This window comes from Erpetoichthys calabaricus, chromosome 4 (assembly GCF_900747795.2).
Source record: "Erpetoichthys calabaricus chromosome 4, fErpCal1.3, whole genome shotgun sequence".
Lineage (NCBI taxonomy): Eukaryota > Metazoa > Chordata > Cladistia > Polypteriformes > Polypteridae > Erpetoichthys > Erpetoichthys calabaricus.
The window spans coordinates 250,993,231-251,013,639 of NC_041397.2; the positions used below are offsets into that span (position 1 = coordinate 250,993,231).

At 39.9% G+C, this 20,409-nt stretch overlaps 1 protein-coding gene across 3 annotated transcripts in view; it reads right to left on the reverse strand.

Moving 5' to 3' along the window:
- The window catches only part of arhgap20 (Rho GTPase activating protein 20), a 138,571-nt gene that overhangs the window by 47,635 nt on the left and 70,527 nt on the right, over positions 1 to 20,409 (reverse strand). For all 3 annotated transcript variants that reach the window (XM_028800609.2, XM_051926173.1, XM_051926174.1), the window contains exons 3-4: positions 9,340 to 9,510; positions 1,243 to 1,401 (exon numbers count right to left, since the gene is read on the reverse strand). In XM_028800609.2, coding sequence (XP_028656442.1) covers positions 1,243 to 1,401; positions 9,340 to 9,510 — 330 coding nt within the window. The remainder of the gene's footprint in view (positions 1 to 1,242; positions 1,402 to 9,339; positions 9,511 to 20,409) is intronic.

Sequence of the window (20,409 nt, forward strand, 5' to 3'; positions counted from 1 at the left end):
TCACAAGGTGCTTTATCAAGAAAGAAAGGATAAAATATTATGACCTATATGATTTGCAGATAAAGGTATTGAGTGCCAAGTTACAGAATCAATCCATCCATTTTCCAACCCGCTGAATCCGAACACAGGGTCACGGGGGTCTGCTGGAGCTAATCCCAGCCAACACAGGGCACGAACCAATCCTGGGCAGGGTGCCAACCCACCACAGGACACACACAAACACACCAAGCACACACTAGGGCCAATTTAGAATCGCCAATCCACATAACCTGCATGTCTTTGGACTGTGGGAGGAAACCCATGCAGACACGGGGAGAACATGCTAACTCCAGGCAGGGAGGATCCGGGAAGCGAACCCGGGTCTCCTAACTGTGAAGCAGCAGCGCTACCACTGTGCCACCCCTACAGAATCAATTCTTATTTGAAATACATTTTGTCTGGATTAACAAGCTACCAATAAAAAAACAAAGATGATTCTCATCAAATATTACAAAGATGTCCCATCTTTCAAATGAGAGGAGTTCATTCAGTTTGTCTAAGTGCATGCATTTTTAAACCTGCAAAATCCAATTTAGGGTGATGTGGGGCCACAGCCTATCCCAGTAGCACTGGGCACAAAACAGGAAAAAGTCCTGGATGGAGCACTAGTCCATCAAAAAGACCCTTCAGATACATATTCACCCACACCGGGGCCAATTTGGAGTCATCAATCAACTTTAACTGCATGTCTTTGAGGATGTGGGCGAACAACCAGAGCACTTGGACGAAAACCAAAAGAGACACTTGAAGAACATGCAAACTCCAGATGTACAACCAAAGGGCAGGATTCAAACCTCGGGCACTGGATCATGAGAGCTGAAATCGGCCTTTTCTAGCACACTTTTCTTCCCATCATGTCATCCTTTAAACCCTGCCAGGTTTCTCCAAACATTTGTCAGATAAAACAGAAGTTTACTTTTGGCACTCCTCGTGGACATTTTATGCGCTCTGCAGCTGATTCCCTCAGATGATAATTCATGCATCTTTAAATTGTTGTTTTTCTCTTTTCCACCGTTCATCTAAAAATACTACTTTATTTTCTCTGGAAAGCTGACATTTAGGATGAAACACTTACTGCATCACAAATGGCAATGTCTGTATTTTGAGACTAGATACATGCAATTATTCCAAGGTATTTTCTCTCCCCTAACTTTTAGCATCATTATGAGAAAAGAGCTAGAAGAAATGTGCATTGAGTTTTACCTGAATGTAACAGCGCAGTTGGTGGTCGGCCAGCCCAGAACGAAGGAGCGGTTCAAGGTGTCAGCGTTAGGACTCCCTTCACACACCTCATCCACACACGATGCTGTCCACATATTTCTGATACACACATGGGTCTTCAGTTTGAACTGCAAAGATGACCTGCAAGGAACAGTATGGTACAACAGAGAGTGCATGTGAATGTTTAGTTGATCACCTCTCATCCGTGCATCCATTTTTATCATGAAGGAGAACTGGAGTCCATGTCAATATTTTGTTCTTATATTCTGATAAAGTCAATTTTCTTAAAGAGTGACCCTCAATTTTTTGCTCTTAATTTTCTTTCCGTATTTCATAACAGTCAAGGAGAAGGTGAAATGTCAAATTGATTATCTTTTTGCAAGTTCATTGTTGTCCAGTTTTTTGAAAACATTCTGCCTTTCCCAGAATGTGCACGCAGACCTCTTCTTAAATGCCATCTTCTGGCTGCTCGTAGTTAGTTAGGACAGCTCAGGAGTTCTCCTAAATCATGGTGGATTTAGGATAGTTTCCTAAATTAGGAAAAATGATAAAATACTATTACTCCTACTCAGAAAAGCAGGGCTAAATCTGCACCACTCTGCAATTACTGAGCCAGGTAGGACTGTTTTCCTGAGTTTTCTGATAAATAATGGAATTGGACAAAAAATCAAACTTGTACAGATTTGTGGAAGATGAACCTTAATGTAAATACACATGTTGGAGTTTAATACACAACGGAAGATCTGAAATCTGAAAAAAATACCTTATGAGATGGACTTAGAGGTCATAGTGGACTTACACATTCAAGTAGTGGGCAGAAGCCATTAAGAAGGCTACCAGACTGCTAGGTTATACACTGTAGCATGAAGTGAAGTACAAGATAAATTTATTTAAGACATGTGAGTTCTCATCTGGATTATGTGATATGTTAGAGAAAAGAAATATCACTAGAGACAGTTCAGTGAAGAGCAGCTAGGCTGATTCTGGACCGGAGAGGGCTGAGATGTTGAGCAAAGACTGAAGGAGTTGAGTCTCTTCAGATTAAGCAAATGGAAATTGAGAAGTAATATCACTGAAGGGCGGCACGGTGGCGCAGTGGTAGCGCTGCTGCCTCGCAGTAAGGAGACCTGGGTTCGCTTCCTGAGTCCTCCCTGTGTGGAGTTTGCATGTTCTCCCCGTGTCTGAGTGGGTTTCTTCCGGGTACTCCGTTTTCCTCCCACAGTCCAAAGACATGCAGGTTAGGTGCATTGGCGATCCTAAATTGTCCCGTGTGTGTGCCCTGCCTGGGGTTTTTTTCCTGCCTTGCGCCCTGTGCTGGGTGGGATTGGCCCCAGCAGACCCCCATGACCCTGTGGTTAGGATATAGCTTGTTGGATAATGGATGGATGGATGAATATAACTGAATTTTTTTTTTAATTATAAAAAATGCTGTACATTTCTTTAATAATATAATAATTCTTTACATATAGCACTTTTCTCACTACTCAAAGCGCTCTCCACACAGGGAGGACCTGGGAAGTGAACCCACAATCTCTTTACTGCAAAGCAGCAGCACTACCACTGTGCCACATTCAGTAAAGGCACACAGTGAACACACAATGCATTAACAGCAAACCAATAAACCATGAACACACAAACTGCATGGCATAAAACAGGGGACAATATTAAGTCTGCTAATGCTGTGACTGAGACAATATGTTCTCTAAAGAGGCCTGGTAGAAGAAAACACATTGCTTATCCTCTTTTCTCTCTTTTGTGATTTCCTGTCTGCTCATATCCCCCTCGCTCAGACCCTCTGCTTTTTTCTCTTTCCTCTTTCATTGCAATGTAAACTCCTTTGAGATGTACTACATAATCTAAATTTGCTCCTTGTTTATTACAAATGTGCTCTGGTCTGAGTAGCTTACGGGCTTTGCCGCACTTTGTGACCTTGTAGGCTGAAGCCACAGTAGCTCTCAGGTATTTCTTGACACCACACGTTAGTGAATGGTAGGTGTTTCTGCACTGATGGTATCCCTTTTCATTCTGTAAGGCTCCGTGACTTCTAGCATTTTACATCACGCGGCTGGATTCTGACTCCTTCAATTGAGGCTGGCAACTTAATTTTATCTAAAAATAAGTTATGTTAGCGGGGCCTCTTGGCTCCAGGTTTCAAACGCCTGCCCAGACACTGTTTTGTAGACTTTGCACATTCTCACTATGTTTGTATAGATTTTTTTTTTTTTTATGGACACTCTGGTTTACCACCCTAATTCCAGAGACATACTGGCCCTTTAATGGAATGGCACTCCATACAGGATTGGTTCTTGTCTTTCTTCTGATGTGGCCGGGATATCCTAAGGCCCCCAAAACCCTGAACTAGATTAAGAAGGTGTTGAGATTTGAAGTTACAAATTCTTACTTTTACCGTCTGTATGGAGTTTGCACATTCTCCTCATGTCTGCATGCCTGTCCAACAAGGATCCTGATTTTCTCTCTTATCCTGGGTCAGTTTTGAGAACCTTAAACCCCAAAGCTGTCAGTTCAGTCCCTGATTCTGAATTCTGAAGTTGGCCCTGTGTATGTGTGAGGGGGCCTTACCCCTAGAGTTGCTTCCTACCTTTCACCTGACACTGTTGGGAGAAGCTCCAGTTCCCCATGATCCTAAAATTAGATTCAAAAACTCTGTTTCAGCAGATATCAGCAGATATCAGGGCTGTTGCCTCACAGCCCAAGTCATCAGGAACATCTCATTATAGTGAAGGCTAGGTTGACTTCTTAACTATGTGGGAAGAAAATGAAGTAATCAGAAAAAAATCAATGCTTAGCATGAAGAGAAGAGAAGAGGCGCTCTCTGCACACTGGTAGTGACTAGGCCAGGGTTTGAACGCGAGTCCCAGGAGCTGTGGAGTGGTATTACATCCCTGTGCCACCTGGAATTCATAATTTCACAGGAACTAAAGTAATACATTTGGGATTCTGTGTCATGAGCTAAGCTGAATATTATTTATTTCTTTGTATAAACTGTGACTAGGGAACCAAGCTGAATTAACTGAAAAAAATTTCATTTTAGGTGAGTTCACATTTCCGTTTACAGTTTGAACATTTTTTTTAATGCAGAAAAAATGTTTTGGAAAGATTGCAGAGACATTTATTCTACACTGACTAAGTGTCTGTAAAACTGACTAAAAAAAAATCAGGTGGGGCTCTAGGCATTGGTTCTTGAGTTCCAGTTGGCAGTCTGGGGCGTCTAAATAACTGGGAATAATTAAATGACGTCAAATAAAACGGGTTGCTATGGAGACCTTGATGGGTGCATTACAAACTGTGAAAGTTCCCTTAACCTGTAAATCTGCAATCCTCTTTTTAAATATGGTGTGCTATTCAAGGTTGCATATCCAAGGAGGCCGATCTGTTTCTTTTCACTCCCCGTACTCTGAATTTCCATATCACCATGATTAAGGGACCTCACACTGCCATAAAAAAATGTGGAAAGAATGATGCCATCAGGGTGCAATGTGATGCAAGGCGAAAAAATAAAATTATATGAATATACTGTACTGTATACAAAAAAAAAAAAAGAACTTCTGCAGGTTGGAGTTCCATACTCTTAGTCTCATGGCTTTTTTTGTGGTCACTCTCCAGGTGCCATCTTTATTTTGCTTTCCAGTTTATTTAGGGTGGCATGGCAGAGCACCTATTAGAGCCCCTACTTCATGGATCCATGGCTTCCCATCCAGGGTTCATTCCACGGCCCTGAATTGGATTACGCAGGCTTGACGGTGTTATGTTATATTATTACTGTAGGGATCTGCATTGGCTGAAAGGAAGCCTAGACAGCTACCCAATGATTTTTACTAAAATACATGGCAACTTTTCTCATTTTTGCATTATCAGAGTAGTAGTATATATCTCTAAATGCATGAAGGATTCACCTGAAAAAATGAAAATAAATGAGTATTTCATGGAGTTTGTCTTAATTTTCAGTAATCAAAAGCAGGGTAAACAAGGGCATACTCACTCACATCGGGCCAGTTTAGAGTTGGCAATCAAAATAACATACAGGATTTGGGGATAATAATAATAAATAATTCTTTACATTTATACAGCACTTTTCTCACTACTCAAAGCACTCTCCACATGGGGAGTACCCAGGAAGCAAACCCACAATCTCATTACTGCATAGCAGCAGCACTGCCACTGCACCACCTGTGTGGACAATATGGGAAGAAACAAGAGCTCCTTGAGAGTTCAACTGAAAGCCACATGAGCAGATGGTTTCTGTATATTTCAGTGCGTGAACCTATGTGGCAACTTCTGTTTGTACTGAGTGCCCTGGATTCATAGCAGCATGTAGGAGCACCATCATGTTTGGAAGTTAGAAGAAACATGAAGAGAAGGATGCAATGTCCTTGATTTGACTTGAATTGCTAGCAGGCTGATGACTCTGGTGTTGCCAGGGCCGACTGACCCTGTCCTTGTGAACAGAGTGAATTCAGCAATGAAACTCCAGAGGTATCAAAATTGACTGCTTTTAGAGGACCCACAGTCTTAGGATGAAATGTAAGGGACTGTGGTCTGCCTTTGACATAGCAAACAACTGGTGAGGTACTCAGAAGACTGGCCCTTTAAGGACATCTGAAAGTTCAGGGGTTGGTAAAATATCAAGGAATTCTGGAGGTAGTTCAGTGGAGTACAAACACACCACATTTGACCCCAGAAGTTAAATGAAATACTGATTTGAAATACTGTGGATAAAACTGATCTCATCCCGAAGACAATTTGGGCAAGAATAAGGGAGTTCAGGAGAAAGAAAGAAAGAAAGAAAGAAAGAAAGAAAGAAAGAAAGAAAGAAAGAAAGAAAGAAAGAAAGAAAGAAACCCTAATTCTTTAATGAAGGTGATATATTCTTGTTCCCTTTGTCTCTTGTGTGGTGCTCTGGCAGTGGATGGCTGCCTCTTGTCACAACAACTTTAATGTCAGTCAGCATGGTGCTTGCACAATGGCCTGTCCATGTGTTAAAATTACAGTGTAAGGTTGGGATTTCATGGTTTGAGCCTTGCAAATTACATCTCCAGATAGTTGACTGTCAGGAAAACAGATTCTTGTTTCGTCAGGAAATTATTAGAAGATCATAAATGCATAGCAGGAGAGCTCAAGGTAAAACTATGGGCGGAGTGGTGGCTCTGAGGCTGAGGATCTGTGCTGGTATCCAGAAGGTTGCTGGTTCAAATCCCTGTCACTGCCAAAAGAGATCCTACTTTGCAATCAGTCCGTTTATAGTGCCAACTATAATAGCAAGGATAATGTAAATAATAAGGTGGAAAGATTTAATACTAAGGTGAGAGCTGCTGTTGACATAGTTGCACCTGAAAAGACAGTTAAAAAATCTTCTAGCATTGTTATACCATGGAAGACCCAAAGAGTGTCTGATTTAAAGAGAGCATGCCGTAGAGCTGAGCATAAATGGAGGAAGACTAAACTAACCATCCACTATGAAATATTAAAAGTTAAAATAACAGAATACAATAACACAGTCCGTCTTGAGAGGCGCTGCTATTTCTCTAAGATTATAAATAACAATGCTAGTAATCCCAGAGTCTTATTCTCTACGATTGATCGTCTGTTAAACCCAAGTAACTCAAAGGAATGCATCCTAATTACTTCAAGTAAAACCTGTGAGGCTATCACTGTATTTTTCAATCAAAAAATTAATGATATTAGAAATAACATAGTATATCTCCCCAACACTAAGGATCCTCCTAAACTCCAGTATTCCATTATAACCAAATTGAACTCTTTCACTAGGATAGATTTACATAGAATAATTTCTCAAATGAAACCCTCCACCTGCGTTCTTAACCCAATAACAACAATTTTTTTAAAAGAAGTATCGGGCATGCTAATTGATAATGTTCTTGACATAGTAAATTCATCATTAGATATGGGGGTCTTCCCAGACTGTCTTAAGACTGCTGTAGTTAAACCCCTACTTAAGAAAAATAATCTCGACCCCTCTGCTCTTCATTATGCAGTTAAATGAGCACCTCAATAAACATTCTTGATAAATTTCAGTCAGATTTTAGAACAAATCACAGCACAGAAACTGCACTCGTTAAAGTAGTAAATGATTTGTGGCTAAATGCAGACAGAGGCCATTTATATGTTCTCATCCTCTTAGATCTGAGTGCCGCATTTGACACCATTGATCATAATATTCTTAAAAATTGCCTTAGTCAGTGGGTGGACCTCTCTGGCAGTGTCTTAAATTGGTTTGAATCCTACCTGGCAGGGAGAAAATTCTTTGTTAGTTGTGGTAATTACAACTCAAAGACACATGATATTCTATATGGTGTTCCACAAGGCTCTATCCTGGGTCCACTGCTCTTCTCAATCTACATGCTTCCGTTAGGTCAGATTATCTCAGGGCACAATGTGAGCTACCACAGCTATGCTGATGACACACAGCTGTATTTATCAATTGCACCTGATGACCCCGATTCCCTTGATTCACTAACACAATGTCTAACTTGTATTTCAGAATGGATGAATAGTAACTTTCTCAAGTTAAATAAAGAGAAAACTGAAATCTTAGTGATTGGCAATAATGGATACAATGAGGCTATTAGAAATAAACTGGAAGCATTAGGATTAAAAGTCAAAACGGAGGTAAAAAGCTTAGGGGTAACTGTTGACTGTAATCTAAATTTTAAATCGCATATTAATCAGATCACTAGGACAGAATTTTTTCACTTAAGAAACATAGCAAAAGTTAGACCTCTTATATCATTGAAAGATGCTGAGAAATTAGGTCACACGTTTGTTTTCAGTCGACTAGATTACCGTAACGCACTCCTCTCAGGAATACCCAAAAAAGACATAAATCGTTTGCAACTAGTGCAGAACGCAGCTGCTAGAATCCTAACTAGGAAAAGAAAATCCGAGCACATTTCTCCAGTTTTGATGTCACTACACTGGTTACCTGTGTCATTCAGGATTGACTTTAAAATTTTTGCTTATGGTTTATAAAGCCTTAAATAATCTCGCCCCATCCTATATATCAGAATGTCTGATGTCTTATATTCCAAATCGCAACCTCAGATCCTCAACTGAGTGTCTCCTTAGAATTCCAAGAGCAAAACTTAAAAGAAGTGGTGAGGTGGCCTTCTGCTGTTATGCACCTAAAATCTGGAATAGCCTGCCAGTAGGAATTCGCCAGGCTAATACAGTGGAGCACTTTAACAAACTGCTGAAAACACATTACTGTAACATGGCCTTCTCATAACTTCACTGTAATTTTATCCTGATACTCTGTATATCCAATTCATTATAATAACTATTCATGGTGGCTCTAAAATCTGTACTAACCCCTACTCTCTCTTCTGTTTCCTTTTCCGGTGTCCTTTTGGTGGTGGCACAAGCCACCACCATCTACTCTAAGTACCATGATGTTCCAAAAATGATGGATGGATTAAAACCCAGAAGTCTGTATGACCATCAGCATCAAGTGACTCCATGAGAACCCTAACTACAAACAGGACTATTTCATTTATGTTAGGTAGAATGCCCAGAGGGGACTGGGCGGTCTCGTGGCCTGGAACCCCTACAGATTTTATTTTTTTCTCCAGCTTTCTGGAGTTTTGTTTTTGTTTTTTCTGTCCACCCTGGCCATCGGACCTTACTCCTTTTCTATGTTAACTAATGTTGCCTTTTTTTAATTTCTTATTTTGTCTTTTATTTTTCTTTTCTTCATTATGTAAAGCACTTTGAGCTACTTTTTGTATGAAAATGTGCTATATAAATAAATGTTGTTGTTGTTGTTGCTGGGCCTTTGAACAAGACCTTTAACCTATAATTGCTTCAGGGGCGCTGTACAATGGCTGAACTTGCACTCTGACCACAAGGGGTATGCGAAAACTAACAAATTCCTAATACAAGAAATTGTATAAGGCGAAATAGAGAACAAAAAAAAAATATGCAGAAATAAAAGGCAGCACTCTTTAAACAATGAGTTCCCCCCCAGGAGGTAAATTTTGTCTACTCAGGGGTAAATTGTAAAATGTCATGAATTTTCCATCCATGTTTTCTGAATACACTTACTTGGATTTGGCGATGACCAGGATGTCATTGAAGAGGAACAGGTGTCTCTCTTGTGTCTGCAGACCTGTCTTCAGCTGGACGTGGCTGTCCATGACAAACACTCGGTTTGGGCAGACGAAGGACTGGACAAGGGGGCATGTTTCTGGACTGATAGGGGATAAACAGCTTTCTCTGAAAGAGAAGTAAATGGAAAGAAGATGAATAAGACCTTCAGACATAATGAATGAAATTAGGCATCCTGCTGCAAAATCTGAAAATATTATCCAAAGCAACATACTTAGCACCACCATATATACTATATATATATATATATATATATATATATATACACACATACATACATACACAGACATAACAGGATGGAGAGCAAAACTGAAAAATGACAAACATTTGGTGCCTTGTTCACTGTATATTCACATTAAGCCCATTACCACAGTTTATCTTGCCTAAATCTCCAGGATTAGTTCTCTTCATATGCTATTACTTCTCCATATTTTCAACCCAAGACTGTAACATGGAAATACAGAAACTTAAGGGGCCTCTAGACTTGACCCAGACCAGAAACATGTAGGACATCCTGACTGAATCTTTCAAAAAGCCTATAGTAGTTGAAGTGAAGAGTCAAGAATGACTTTTTCTTCAATACTGAAGTCATCATAAGCATGACTTTAACTAGTTGGTTAGAGTGTGAATAATATGAGAAACTGGGAAAACATGAAAACAAACAATTTACACAATTTTCCCAGCGACACTCTGTCAGGCACACAATACTACGACTACGACTACTACAAGAACATATAAAACAGTAAGCGATTCTCTTCTTAGGACAATTGTCGAAATAAGATCAGATCTTGTTATTTACTGCAAAATAATTACTGTATTGCCTATTACCCAGCATGACTCGTACTTTGCAGGAGCATTAGTCTTTAAATGTTAACTTTTCACAAATGTAAAACATAAAGGTTCAGTTCATTAGCTTGCAGGAAGCCTTAGCTGAAAGTCCGGCCTATGACTAAAGGTTCATGAATAGAACTAGAGTAATGAACATCTATAGTATGTGTTCCTCACCAAGGTGGTCTGTTTAATCCTCACCTCTGACTGACTGTGTAATTCAGATCGAGTCACTTAACCTGCCTGTACTCTTAGCTATATTAAAAAATAACTGCTATAGCACTGCCTTAGGGCGGTGCTCACAATGCAATGACATCATACCCTGTAAATAGCGTGGTTATTTTGTTTTTTAAAGATCATGATTACAAACAGAAAAAAGTAGTCATGTCTATCAATATTTTTTGTGGGCTATAGTTTGCTTTTGCCTTTTCTGTACCCTAATATAATGGCCAAAGCTCTTCAAGGCAATTCAACATTTGAAGTTTGCACCTTCTCCCATCTATGAGTTGTTCTTCTCTGGGTACTCGGGTTTCCCTGAAACATCCACATCAGGTTCATCCTAAGCAGAATGTGGGTGTGTGTGTGAGTGGGCACCAAGACTGACTGGCTTCAAATATATACTGTACAATATACATATCTCTGTATTCCAGAGCCTCTAACCAGGTGCTCCAAGTAAGTGGAGTGAACACAATTGGGCAATCCAAATAGGTGCAGCGGACTCCAATGGGCACCACTAGAGTCTAGCTGTGGACCTCCAGAGCTCTGCCCTTTTACACTATGGCTAAGATTAGGGTTGTGGGAGGGTGAGCCAATTTAAATAATGCCAAGTGCTGTCAAGTAATAGAGCTCCACCTACTTAGAGCTCCAGGGCGGAGGCTCCCGGCTGCAGAGATTCATAGGCTATGGCCCTCTAGCAACACAGAGCTGCATTACGTGAGCTTGAGGATACTATGTTATGTCATGTTCAAGAGTCTGTGAGAACATGCACTGTGAAAAACTATTGTGGAAGAGCCTCCAACCTCTAGTGGAATAAATGGGTTGAAAAAATGAAAAAAAAAAGCCTATTTTAATACATTCAAAATGTATTTTGCATATACATGCATTGCAATGTGTATGGGCCTCAATGAGTTTGCCTGTGCTTTATAGTACATGCAGTAAACTATACAGCTATTACTCTAATAATGTTGTTCTGTTCCTAAAATAGCAAACCATTACGAGTGAAACGTTTCACTGAACTGAACATATTAGACCAATTAAAAAGGAAAAACATTTCATTTTTTTTAAATGAAATAATATTATTATAGCTATGCCAAATCTATGAAAAAATCATTCAACCATTCTAAATCCTTCTTTAAATATTAACTATTTTACTTTCTTCATTTCAATTTAAAATAGGTTTTATTCTAGGGTGGCACCTTCAGTATGACCCACACAATTCCATGTGAATTTTTCAGTTCATTTGCCTTTATTTAATTTGATAACTTTCCAGTGATGGATGGGCACCTTGTTCCTAAGAGCTGCTGGGATAGGCTCCAGCCTCAAGCAACGCTGAATTGGATTAAGCTGCTTCGGGAATGCTATGCTAGGTCATTTAATACGTTGACTTAAGCCAGCATCAAATTACATGGCTTCTAGTCAGAGAGGATGTCAAATCTGGCAACTACTTTTGCTTGTCTCCTTGCTTAAGGATGTCAGAATACACAACTAGTATTTGCAGGGAATGACAAACTACATGAGTCCATGATGACTGGTTTGACTGAGTCATTGGGGATGTCAGATTACACAACTTGAGGTTACAAAACCCCCTAAAATCTTGTAAATGAAGTCTGTGACTGAAAATCACTGGATAAATCGTGTAGGGTGACAGGGCAGAACCCACCCAGTCCAGACTCCTGCTCTGTCCAGACTTCTGTCAATGTCAAGAAGGTGAACGTTACACCTCCTCATAGAAGTACACTCTTATAAAAACTGGTGTCAGCACTGTGTTTCAGAGCAATGACATATGGGAACTCATTTTTGTTCCCAAAGGAACCATCCACATGAAGGCTCCAGAAAGAACCTTTATTTATTTAGATTTGTAACAGGGTCCATAAATACCCATGAACACATGATACGAAAATTGCAAAACACCAACGGTTTCCTGATTTTAATAGGACTCTTGCTGTACACAAGAGCACAGATTAAGTTTAGGTGTTCACAATCTGTTTCTTGATCATCACCTATCAATAGATTTTAAAGAAATTAAAGATTTCTGTTTTTGTCCACAGATTAGGAGCCTTTTCAAAGCCCAGAGAGGCAGCTTCATATACAAAGAACCCAAGCCAGAATGAAACGGTTCTTTGTCAAGCAGTGGTGCTGTGGAGAACTACAGAACCCAGTAAAGTGCCCTTAAAGAACCTTCATTTTTAAGAGTATTCAATCGTATGAATATTTTGTAATAGAAATTTTATGTTACACCTGAAAATTAATTTGCACAAGAAAATTATTTTGATTTTCTCAAAGTGTGCAACCCTATTCAAAGGTGTCTGGAGCAATGCAGTTTTACTACTTTTTTCTGAGTATACTTGAAAATGTATTTTTAGATTTATTGGATTAAAAAACAGTCATTAAAAAATGTGAAGATTTCATCTATGTAATGAAATTCAATTAATTTCTCCTTATTTCTCCACAAAACAATAATTACCAGCCAAGAACCTCTCAGTTCTTTAATGAAGATGTTTAGACACAAATGTTTAAGACTCATCAGACCATTATTGTCATAAAGTAGCTTAATCATGTTTTTCAGTTTTTTTTAAGCTTGTTTAATCCTTGATTAACACAGATATCCAACGGTGAGCTTTTCCTAATAATCCCCTCTAAACAAAGGCCACTTCAGTTACCACTTCACATACTTTGCACACTGCAAGTTTTCACAAAACGAACTCAGAGGAGAGAAACTAGGAAGAAAATGTCCAACTGCTCTTCACTTTTTTATAAATTGCTTTAAAAAGACAAGGAATTCACCTTTTTCTACTGGATATTGCATTATAAAATTATTAAAAACTTTCTGTGAAAGCCTAAATGACTGTCGGTGAATTCATAACTTACATACATAAACATTCATGTCTTAACACATGCTCCGTCCTAACAAATGCTTTGTTTATTGTTCATACAGTCGTTCATTGAGTAAAAGCATACACCATTTCTCAGAATGTCAGTGAATCTGCCAAAGCAGAACACATGATGTGTATGACTGGTTCATTGGGAAAATATGATACATTTTTTAAGAAAAACTCAAGAATAAGGCAGGAACCAGCAATGCTGAGTTAATAGAGTCATACTTTACAGAACACATCTGGAATTAAATCAATGCATTTACAATGGAAACTGAGAGCATTACATTGGCACCTGACTCATTAATAACATTTTAATACAGCTTCAAACAAAATATTTTATTTATCATCATCAAGAATACTGTTCTAAATCAGTTTTAGGCACTGTATATATGTTAGACACATTTGAAAAGAAGTACATTGAAATTGGTGTGAATGTATTTTGCAACAAACATCAGGTCAAATATTCGTCTGATTTCCATACTGTGAAAAGGCCTCAAGAGTTAAGCAGCAAAACGCCACTTCAGGCCTCTGATAAACTGGAATAAAGCATTCTGAGCAAAAAGGGCAACAAAAGACTAGAACACTGTAAATAAGTTTTACTGGGGGCCATGAAGCTTCAGGAAAGCGGAATAATTCACCTATATGGGATACATGCAAGGGAGAAACATTATTCAGATGAAAATCAAAAGCAAGCATTGCAGCAAAGGTTTTAGATATTATTTCAAATGCTATTTACAGATAAAAATGACATTTGCAGAGATGCATTTTGTATTTCACATTTTATTTTAATAATTCTTTGTTTATTATTAAAAACCTTCTGTAGTTTTATCTTTATTGTGTAGTCTTGTGACCAACTGGGGGCATTGCAGCACCTCAAACCCCAGACACAACCTCACTGACACAAGTCCCAGTTTAAATAAAAGGTTTATTTGCACAAATACCTTACAAAAAGGCTTCAAAAGTGACATAAAAGCAACTATTCTTTTTCTCCTCCAGGCAAGCCTTGTCCCTCTTCCACCCAACTCCAACTCTGACTGCCTTTCTTCGATGGAGTGGCTTCTTTTCTCGAGGACCCGGGAGTACTTCCAGTGTCATAGTATTGGACGACAGAAGCTTTTACAGGTCAAGTGTAAGTCCCATATAACAGAGAGGTCTTTTCCTGGCAGCACCCAAGGACCCCAACAGGGTCACCCTTCCAAAGTCCCAGGCAACCCTTTGGGTGTCCAGTCTTGGGGAAAAAATTCTCCTCGACATCCAGATTCCCTTGGTCCTTCCATTATGGCTTCTCCTTGACTGGGATTAAAGCTGGGAACCATCCTGGCTTGGCTGCACAGCTATTCATGTGCTCCATCCATTATGGCCACCCAGCCGAGTAAGGTATTGCACTGTCATGGTCTGGACGTCTCTCCATACGCTACAGCATATACAGGCTAAAAACAACAGAGGACCTGCACTTCGTGCATGGTTTTCTAAAGATTTTCTGAAATGATAGATAAATTACACAATAAAAGATAAAACATTACTTATTAAAATAAATAATGGAGACCTTGGGTCATTTTGCCAACATTGAATCAATATAAACATATTAATAATCTATATATAATTCATTAAGTCCATGGCAAGCAAGACGCACGCAAGACAGAGCCACGCCCACCAACAATTCACTAAGCAGCTGACCATGGCACACACGACAGAGCCCCGCCCACCAACTCTAACACTCCTCCCACGTCCATTACCTTCACATTGTTTTCCTTTTATTTCTGATCCCGTTCAACAACTATATGGCGACATCGACTTCTCAACTGTGACTCTGGAACAACTCAGTACGTGGGCTATATTAAGTGTCACCAACGAAGACTTGCTACACCATAATAAACAAGTACTGAAACTTATCCCTACCGACAAAGTAACTTTCACCAGCATTGTCTTCATTGTCACAGACAATCCCGCAGATCAAGTTTCATTCCCAGAAGAATTTCTTAACAGTCTTACTCCCACTGGCATGCCTCCGCATAAACTCAAAATTAAAATAGGTTCAGTCGCCATGCTTCTCAGAAACCATCCATGGCAAGCAAGGCGCACGCAAGACAGCGCCACATCCGCCAACTCACAGAGCCCCGCCCACCAACAATAATTCACTAAGCAGTCATGCGCGTCGATGATTTCCGCACGTGTTCAGTCTCTCCCTGTGCATTCCCTGTGCAGCAAGCGAGTGAGCCAGAGAGAGAGAGAGAGAGCGACACACACAGGCACGCGAGAGAGAGAGACACACACACACAGGCGTGCGAGAGAGAGACACACACACACAGGCGCATGAGAGAGAGACACACACACACAGGCATGCAAGAGAGAGAGACACACGCGCGCGAGAGAGAGAGAGGGCTGGACGCATATGGCAGACAAGACAGTTAAAGAATGCACTGGGCTTGATTTTGTTTTCACTTCTGTTTACAGCGATTGGTTCGTAGCATGCATTGTTGCAATGTTACTTTTCTTGGTGGTTTATTACATTATGGATGTTTCAAATGTTCATTTTTTTCCCTGTGCTTAAAACTCATTTCAAAAGTGTTTCTCAACTGTGACTCCGGAACAACTCAGTACGTGAGATATATTAAGCGTCACCAATGAAGACTCACTACACCTTAATTAACAAGTACTGAAACTTATCCCTATCGACAAAGTAACTTTCACCAGCGTTGCCTCCATCGTCAAAGACAATCCTGCAGATCAAGTTTCATTCCCCGAAGAATTTCTTAACAGTCTTACTCTCAATGTCATGCCTCCGCATAAACTCAAAATTAAAATAGGTTCAGTCGTCATGCTTCTCAGAAACCTCATGCCAGCAAGTCTCTGTGATGGCACTAGACTGACTGTTACCAGCATTCACTGCAATGTACTGGAGTGTAAAACTATCACAGCTCCTACCTCACAAACTGTCCTTATTCCCCAGATATACTTGACCCCATCAGATTCAAATTTGCCTTTTACTTTTACACGCAGACAATTTCCTGTTAGATTGGCCTTTGCAATGACAATTAATAAGGCACAGGGACACACTTTCAAAACCATATGCCTGTATCTGCCAAAACCAGTTTTTAGTCACGGACAATTGTATGTTGCTCTCTCCAGAGTTCCATCTTTTCTTTCACTCACAGTCGTATCCTCAAACCCACCCCATTTGGACAACTGTGTCGTTCAGGAAGTGTTCACCCATCAATAAATAATTATGAGGCGTGGGTTGGCTAGTATAGAAATATAAAGGATACTAACTTAAGTGTCCACTTTTGCTTATGTTGATAACAACAGTTTACAGAAAAGTACAACACAACGATTGCTTGGAAGTTTAAAAAAAAATTCAAACTATAATTAATTTACATTTTTTAAACTTAAAATAAATCAAAATATTAATAAAAAAAGATCACATTGTTTTATATGTGTGTGTCATGTCAACATTGAGTATTACAACCTGGTTATTATTCTATTGTTTCTTAATAAACAAAATGTTTAGTTTGCTTTCATGTGTGAGAATGAATTTATTTCTTTGTTGTGCCCATTCTGGATTAAGCAGTGTGTAGCCTTTCATGTAAAAAACATGAGTTTTATAAGGTAATGCCTGCCTCTTTAAATAGTTGCCTTTGAGCCGCCTCTTTCGATAAGTGAATCACAAAGAAAACAAAATGGATATCTGAGGACCTGCTGTGTATTTGTCGGTCTGTCTGTGCAGGGTGTTTGTCAATTTCCTGGACATCCTATGTTACTCATAGTGCCAGAAGAGGTCTCTTTATAGAGTTCGGTCCGATAGCTCAGAAAGCGTGGAATGAACAGGGGATGGACAGACAGACAGATGCTCATATACATTATATATAGTGAAACAGTAAACAGTGGTCTGACATAGCAGCAGCATAACCTCTCTCTACTTCCAGTTTCAGCTTTGCACAAGACCAACTGGAAGAGTCCTAGTGACACACCACTGTTCTCCTGCCTAGGCCACCAGACCAGGCAGACCCAAATGTATAGTGAGGGTGTGCTGGGAATGTTTGTCAGATGGCCAAGTCCTGTAGAACTTCAACTCACTGTCTGGGGACACTGAACCTTAATGGGCCAATTTCTGTGACTCCATTGCTGAGGTGGCTACACAGAGTTGCAAATGTAAGGTCATCGGTGCCAGTCATGGTGGTTAAACCCCACACCCGACGGTGGATGCCAGTGGTAAAAGGAGCTGTCAGACTGAAGAAGGAGGCCTTTCAAGATTGAATAGCTTGTGGGACTGCAGAGGCAGTTGATAAGCCAAGTAGAGTGCAGCAATGGTAGTCGCAGAAGCAAAAACTCAGGTGTGGGAGGTGTTTGGTGAGACTATGGAAAATAACTTTCGGTTGGCCTCAAAGCTATTCTAGCAAACTGTCAGTTGACTCAGGGGGGAGAAACAGTGCTTTGCCCAGGAGGATTATAGCAGGGATGGAGTGTTTCTGACCTCACCTCGGGATATAGTCGGCCAGTGGAAGGAGCACTGTGGGGACTTCCTAAATCCCACTGACATGCTTTCCTTTGAGGAAGAAGAGTCATGGGATTAAGAGGAGGATTTGACCAAAAAACTCCTTGGTGACAAGGCTCTGGGGGTGAATGATGTTCACCATGAGTTATTAAAGGCTCTGGATGTTGTTGAGCTGTCTTGGTTGACATGCGTGGGGGCTGGAGACAATGCCTCTGGTCTGGGGACAACTTTACATTAAAAAAAAAAAACATAAAATCAGAATTATTTAGAATACTTCATTAAAGCTACTTTGGCTTCTTGTATACCCAATCAAACGGTTTAAAGGAAACATTTGACACTCACGAGTCTTTTCCTAAAAGGATTGTAATGATTCAACAGTGGAGGGTTGTTGTGTAGGCTTCAATTTGAGAAGATAATACTACAGCTAAGTTGAGAGCAGAAAGGGCAGGATATTAGAGCTATCATTTGCTCACAGGCTGGCAAAGTTGATGCCTGCAAAAATGTGCCGTACTTAACTTTCAATGCAACAGCCTTCTTCACTGGATTGCTAAAAGAGGCAGAATGCATTGTGTGAGTATGAACAACAAAACTAAAATAGAAAGATGTTTAACATGGCTAGTTCTTCCTAGAAATGAAGCTGGAATTTGTGACTGGTAACCACTTGTGGACATTTGCAGCTCAAAAGCTAGAGTATATAAAACAAGGGGCATTGTGGCTTGTGAAAGGGTAGGCCATTTATTGGCTTCAATGACATCTTCATGATACATCTCTCTCTCTCTATATATATATATTAGGAGCGATTGATTCACGCTAATCCGAGACAGAGGCTGCAGGCCGAGGGGAGGGGGAAGCGTGACGTCAGGAGTAGGGAGCCGGGCGGGCCCTCTTCACTGTCCTGTTTCACTTATACGCAGGCGAAGCCACAGGGGATGGCTAGTATTGAATATTAACAATACAAACTTGTGAATGTTGTGGTTCAAAATAGACAATAATTCAATTCAATCCAATGTATACAGTTCTTCACTGAATACAAGCTCAGAGCATTGTAACAAGTTTACAGGTAAAAAACAAATTACAAATCTTGCAAATTTTAACTTGACTTTAGACAGATATTAGACCACCATAGGGGTGGCATGGTGGTGCAGTGGTAGCGCTGCTGCCTTGCAGTTAGGAGACCTGGGTTCGCTTCCCGGGTCCTCCCTGCGTGGAGTTTGCATGTTCTCCCCGTGTCTGCGTGGGTTTCCTCCGCGTGCTCCGGTTTCCTCCCACAGTCCAAAGACATGCAGGTTAGGTGGATTGGTGATTCTAAATTGGCCCTGGTGTGTGTGTATTTGTGTGTCCTGCGGTGGGTTGGCACACTGGCCAGGATTTGTTCCTGCCTTGCGCCCTGTGTTGGCTTGGCTTGGCTCCAGCAGACCCCCGTGACCCTGTGTTTGGATTCAGTGGGTTGGAAAATGGATGGATGGATAGACCACCATAACGCATTAGACTCTAATATTTGAATGGCATTGAAAAGAGCAGATCGAAAAAAATGGTTAAATTTAATGATTTTTAATTAAAACAAATATGTATCCAAAGAAATTAAGAAAAACCATACCAGAACCTTTAGGATGGCACAATGGACTATGAAATATGATAACTTTATTATTGTTAAGAGGAAAAATTCAGTTTGAAATATGTTTGTTCCCATAGTGTTGTCACTATTCAATTCAATTCCACCGGGCTGGGTAAACAGTAACATTATACAAAGTTATTGACTGTTATACCTGCTTCACACTCTCCACCTTGCATTTTTTAACTTGCACTGTGTTTTTATCACTCTTTAATTAATATTGTTTTTATCAGTATGCTGCTGCTGGAGTATGTGAATTTCCCCTTGGGGATTAATAAAATTTCTATCTATCTATCTATCTATGCCACATAACACAAATATACAGTTACAATAGACACACACAGACGTATACTATAAATATTTATTTGTGGCACCGGTGTAAATGTAAAGTGTATGTGCAGGTAACATGAACTCAATGACTTTTGTTGTCTTAATTAAACAGAATGTTGCTCTGTGAATGGAGCAAAACACTGTGCATACTTGTGGCGTCCCATTATAAACCCCACTGTTGGTGCTTCCCATGGCTGTGCTAACACTTTGCGATGTCCTTATTGTGCACTGAGTCAACAGAACAGGCTGACGGAATGACAAATCCTCCCAGTAGGGGTCAATGAAAATGTGTCGATTGGCAGTTGGGTGAGGGGACAGCTTTTAATAATGGGTGCATTTGTGAAGGTCTGTTTTATGTAATCGTCTTATTGATTCTTACAATATAAGGTAGTTTTTAAGCACATTTCTCAAATATACAAATTATGGCTGGCCACCTCCATAAAGATACATATTGAACAGATGACTTTATTTGAAATTAAGCAGTACATTTTTCCGACCATGAGAAGCTGTATTTGTTCATCCCATTGAATGAGAAATGGAATTATTCCATTTTATCACAACAAAATAGATCACAATGTTACTATTGTAAAGGAAATCTGCTCATTTAAAGCAGTTAGGTTTTAAGAATCCCAGCCAACATTCCCAATAAA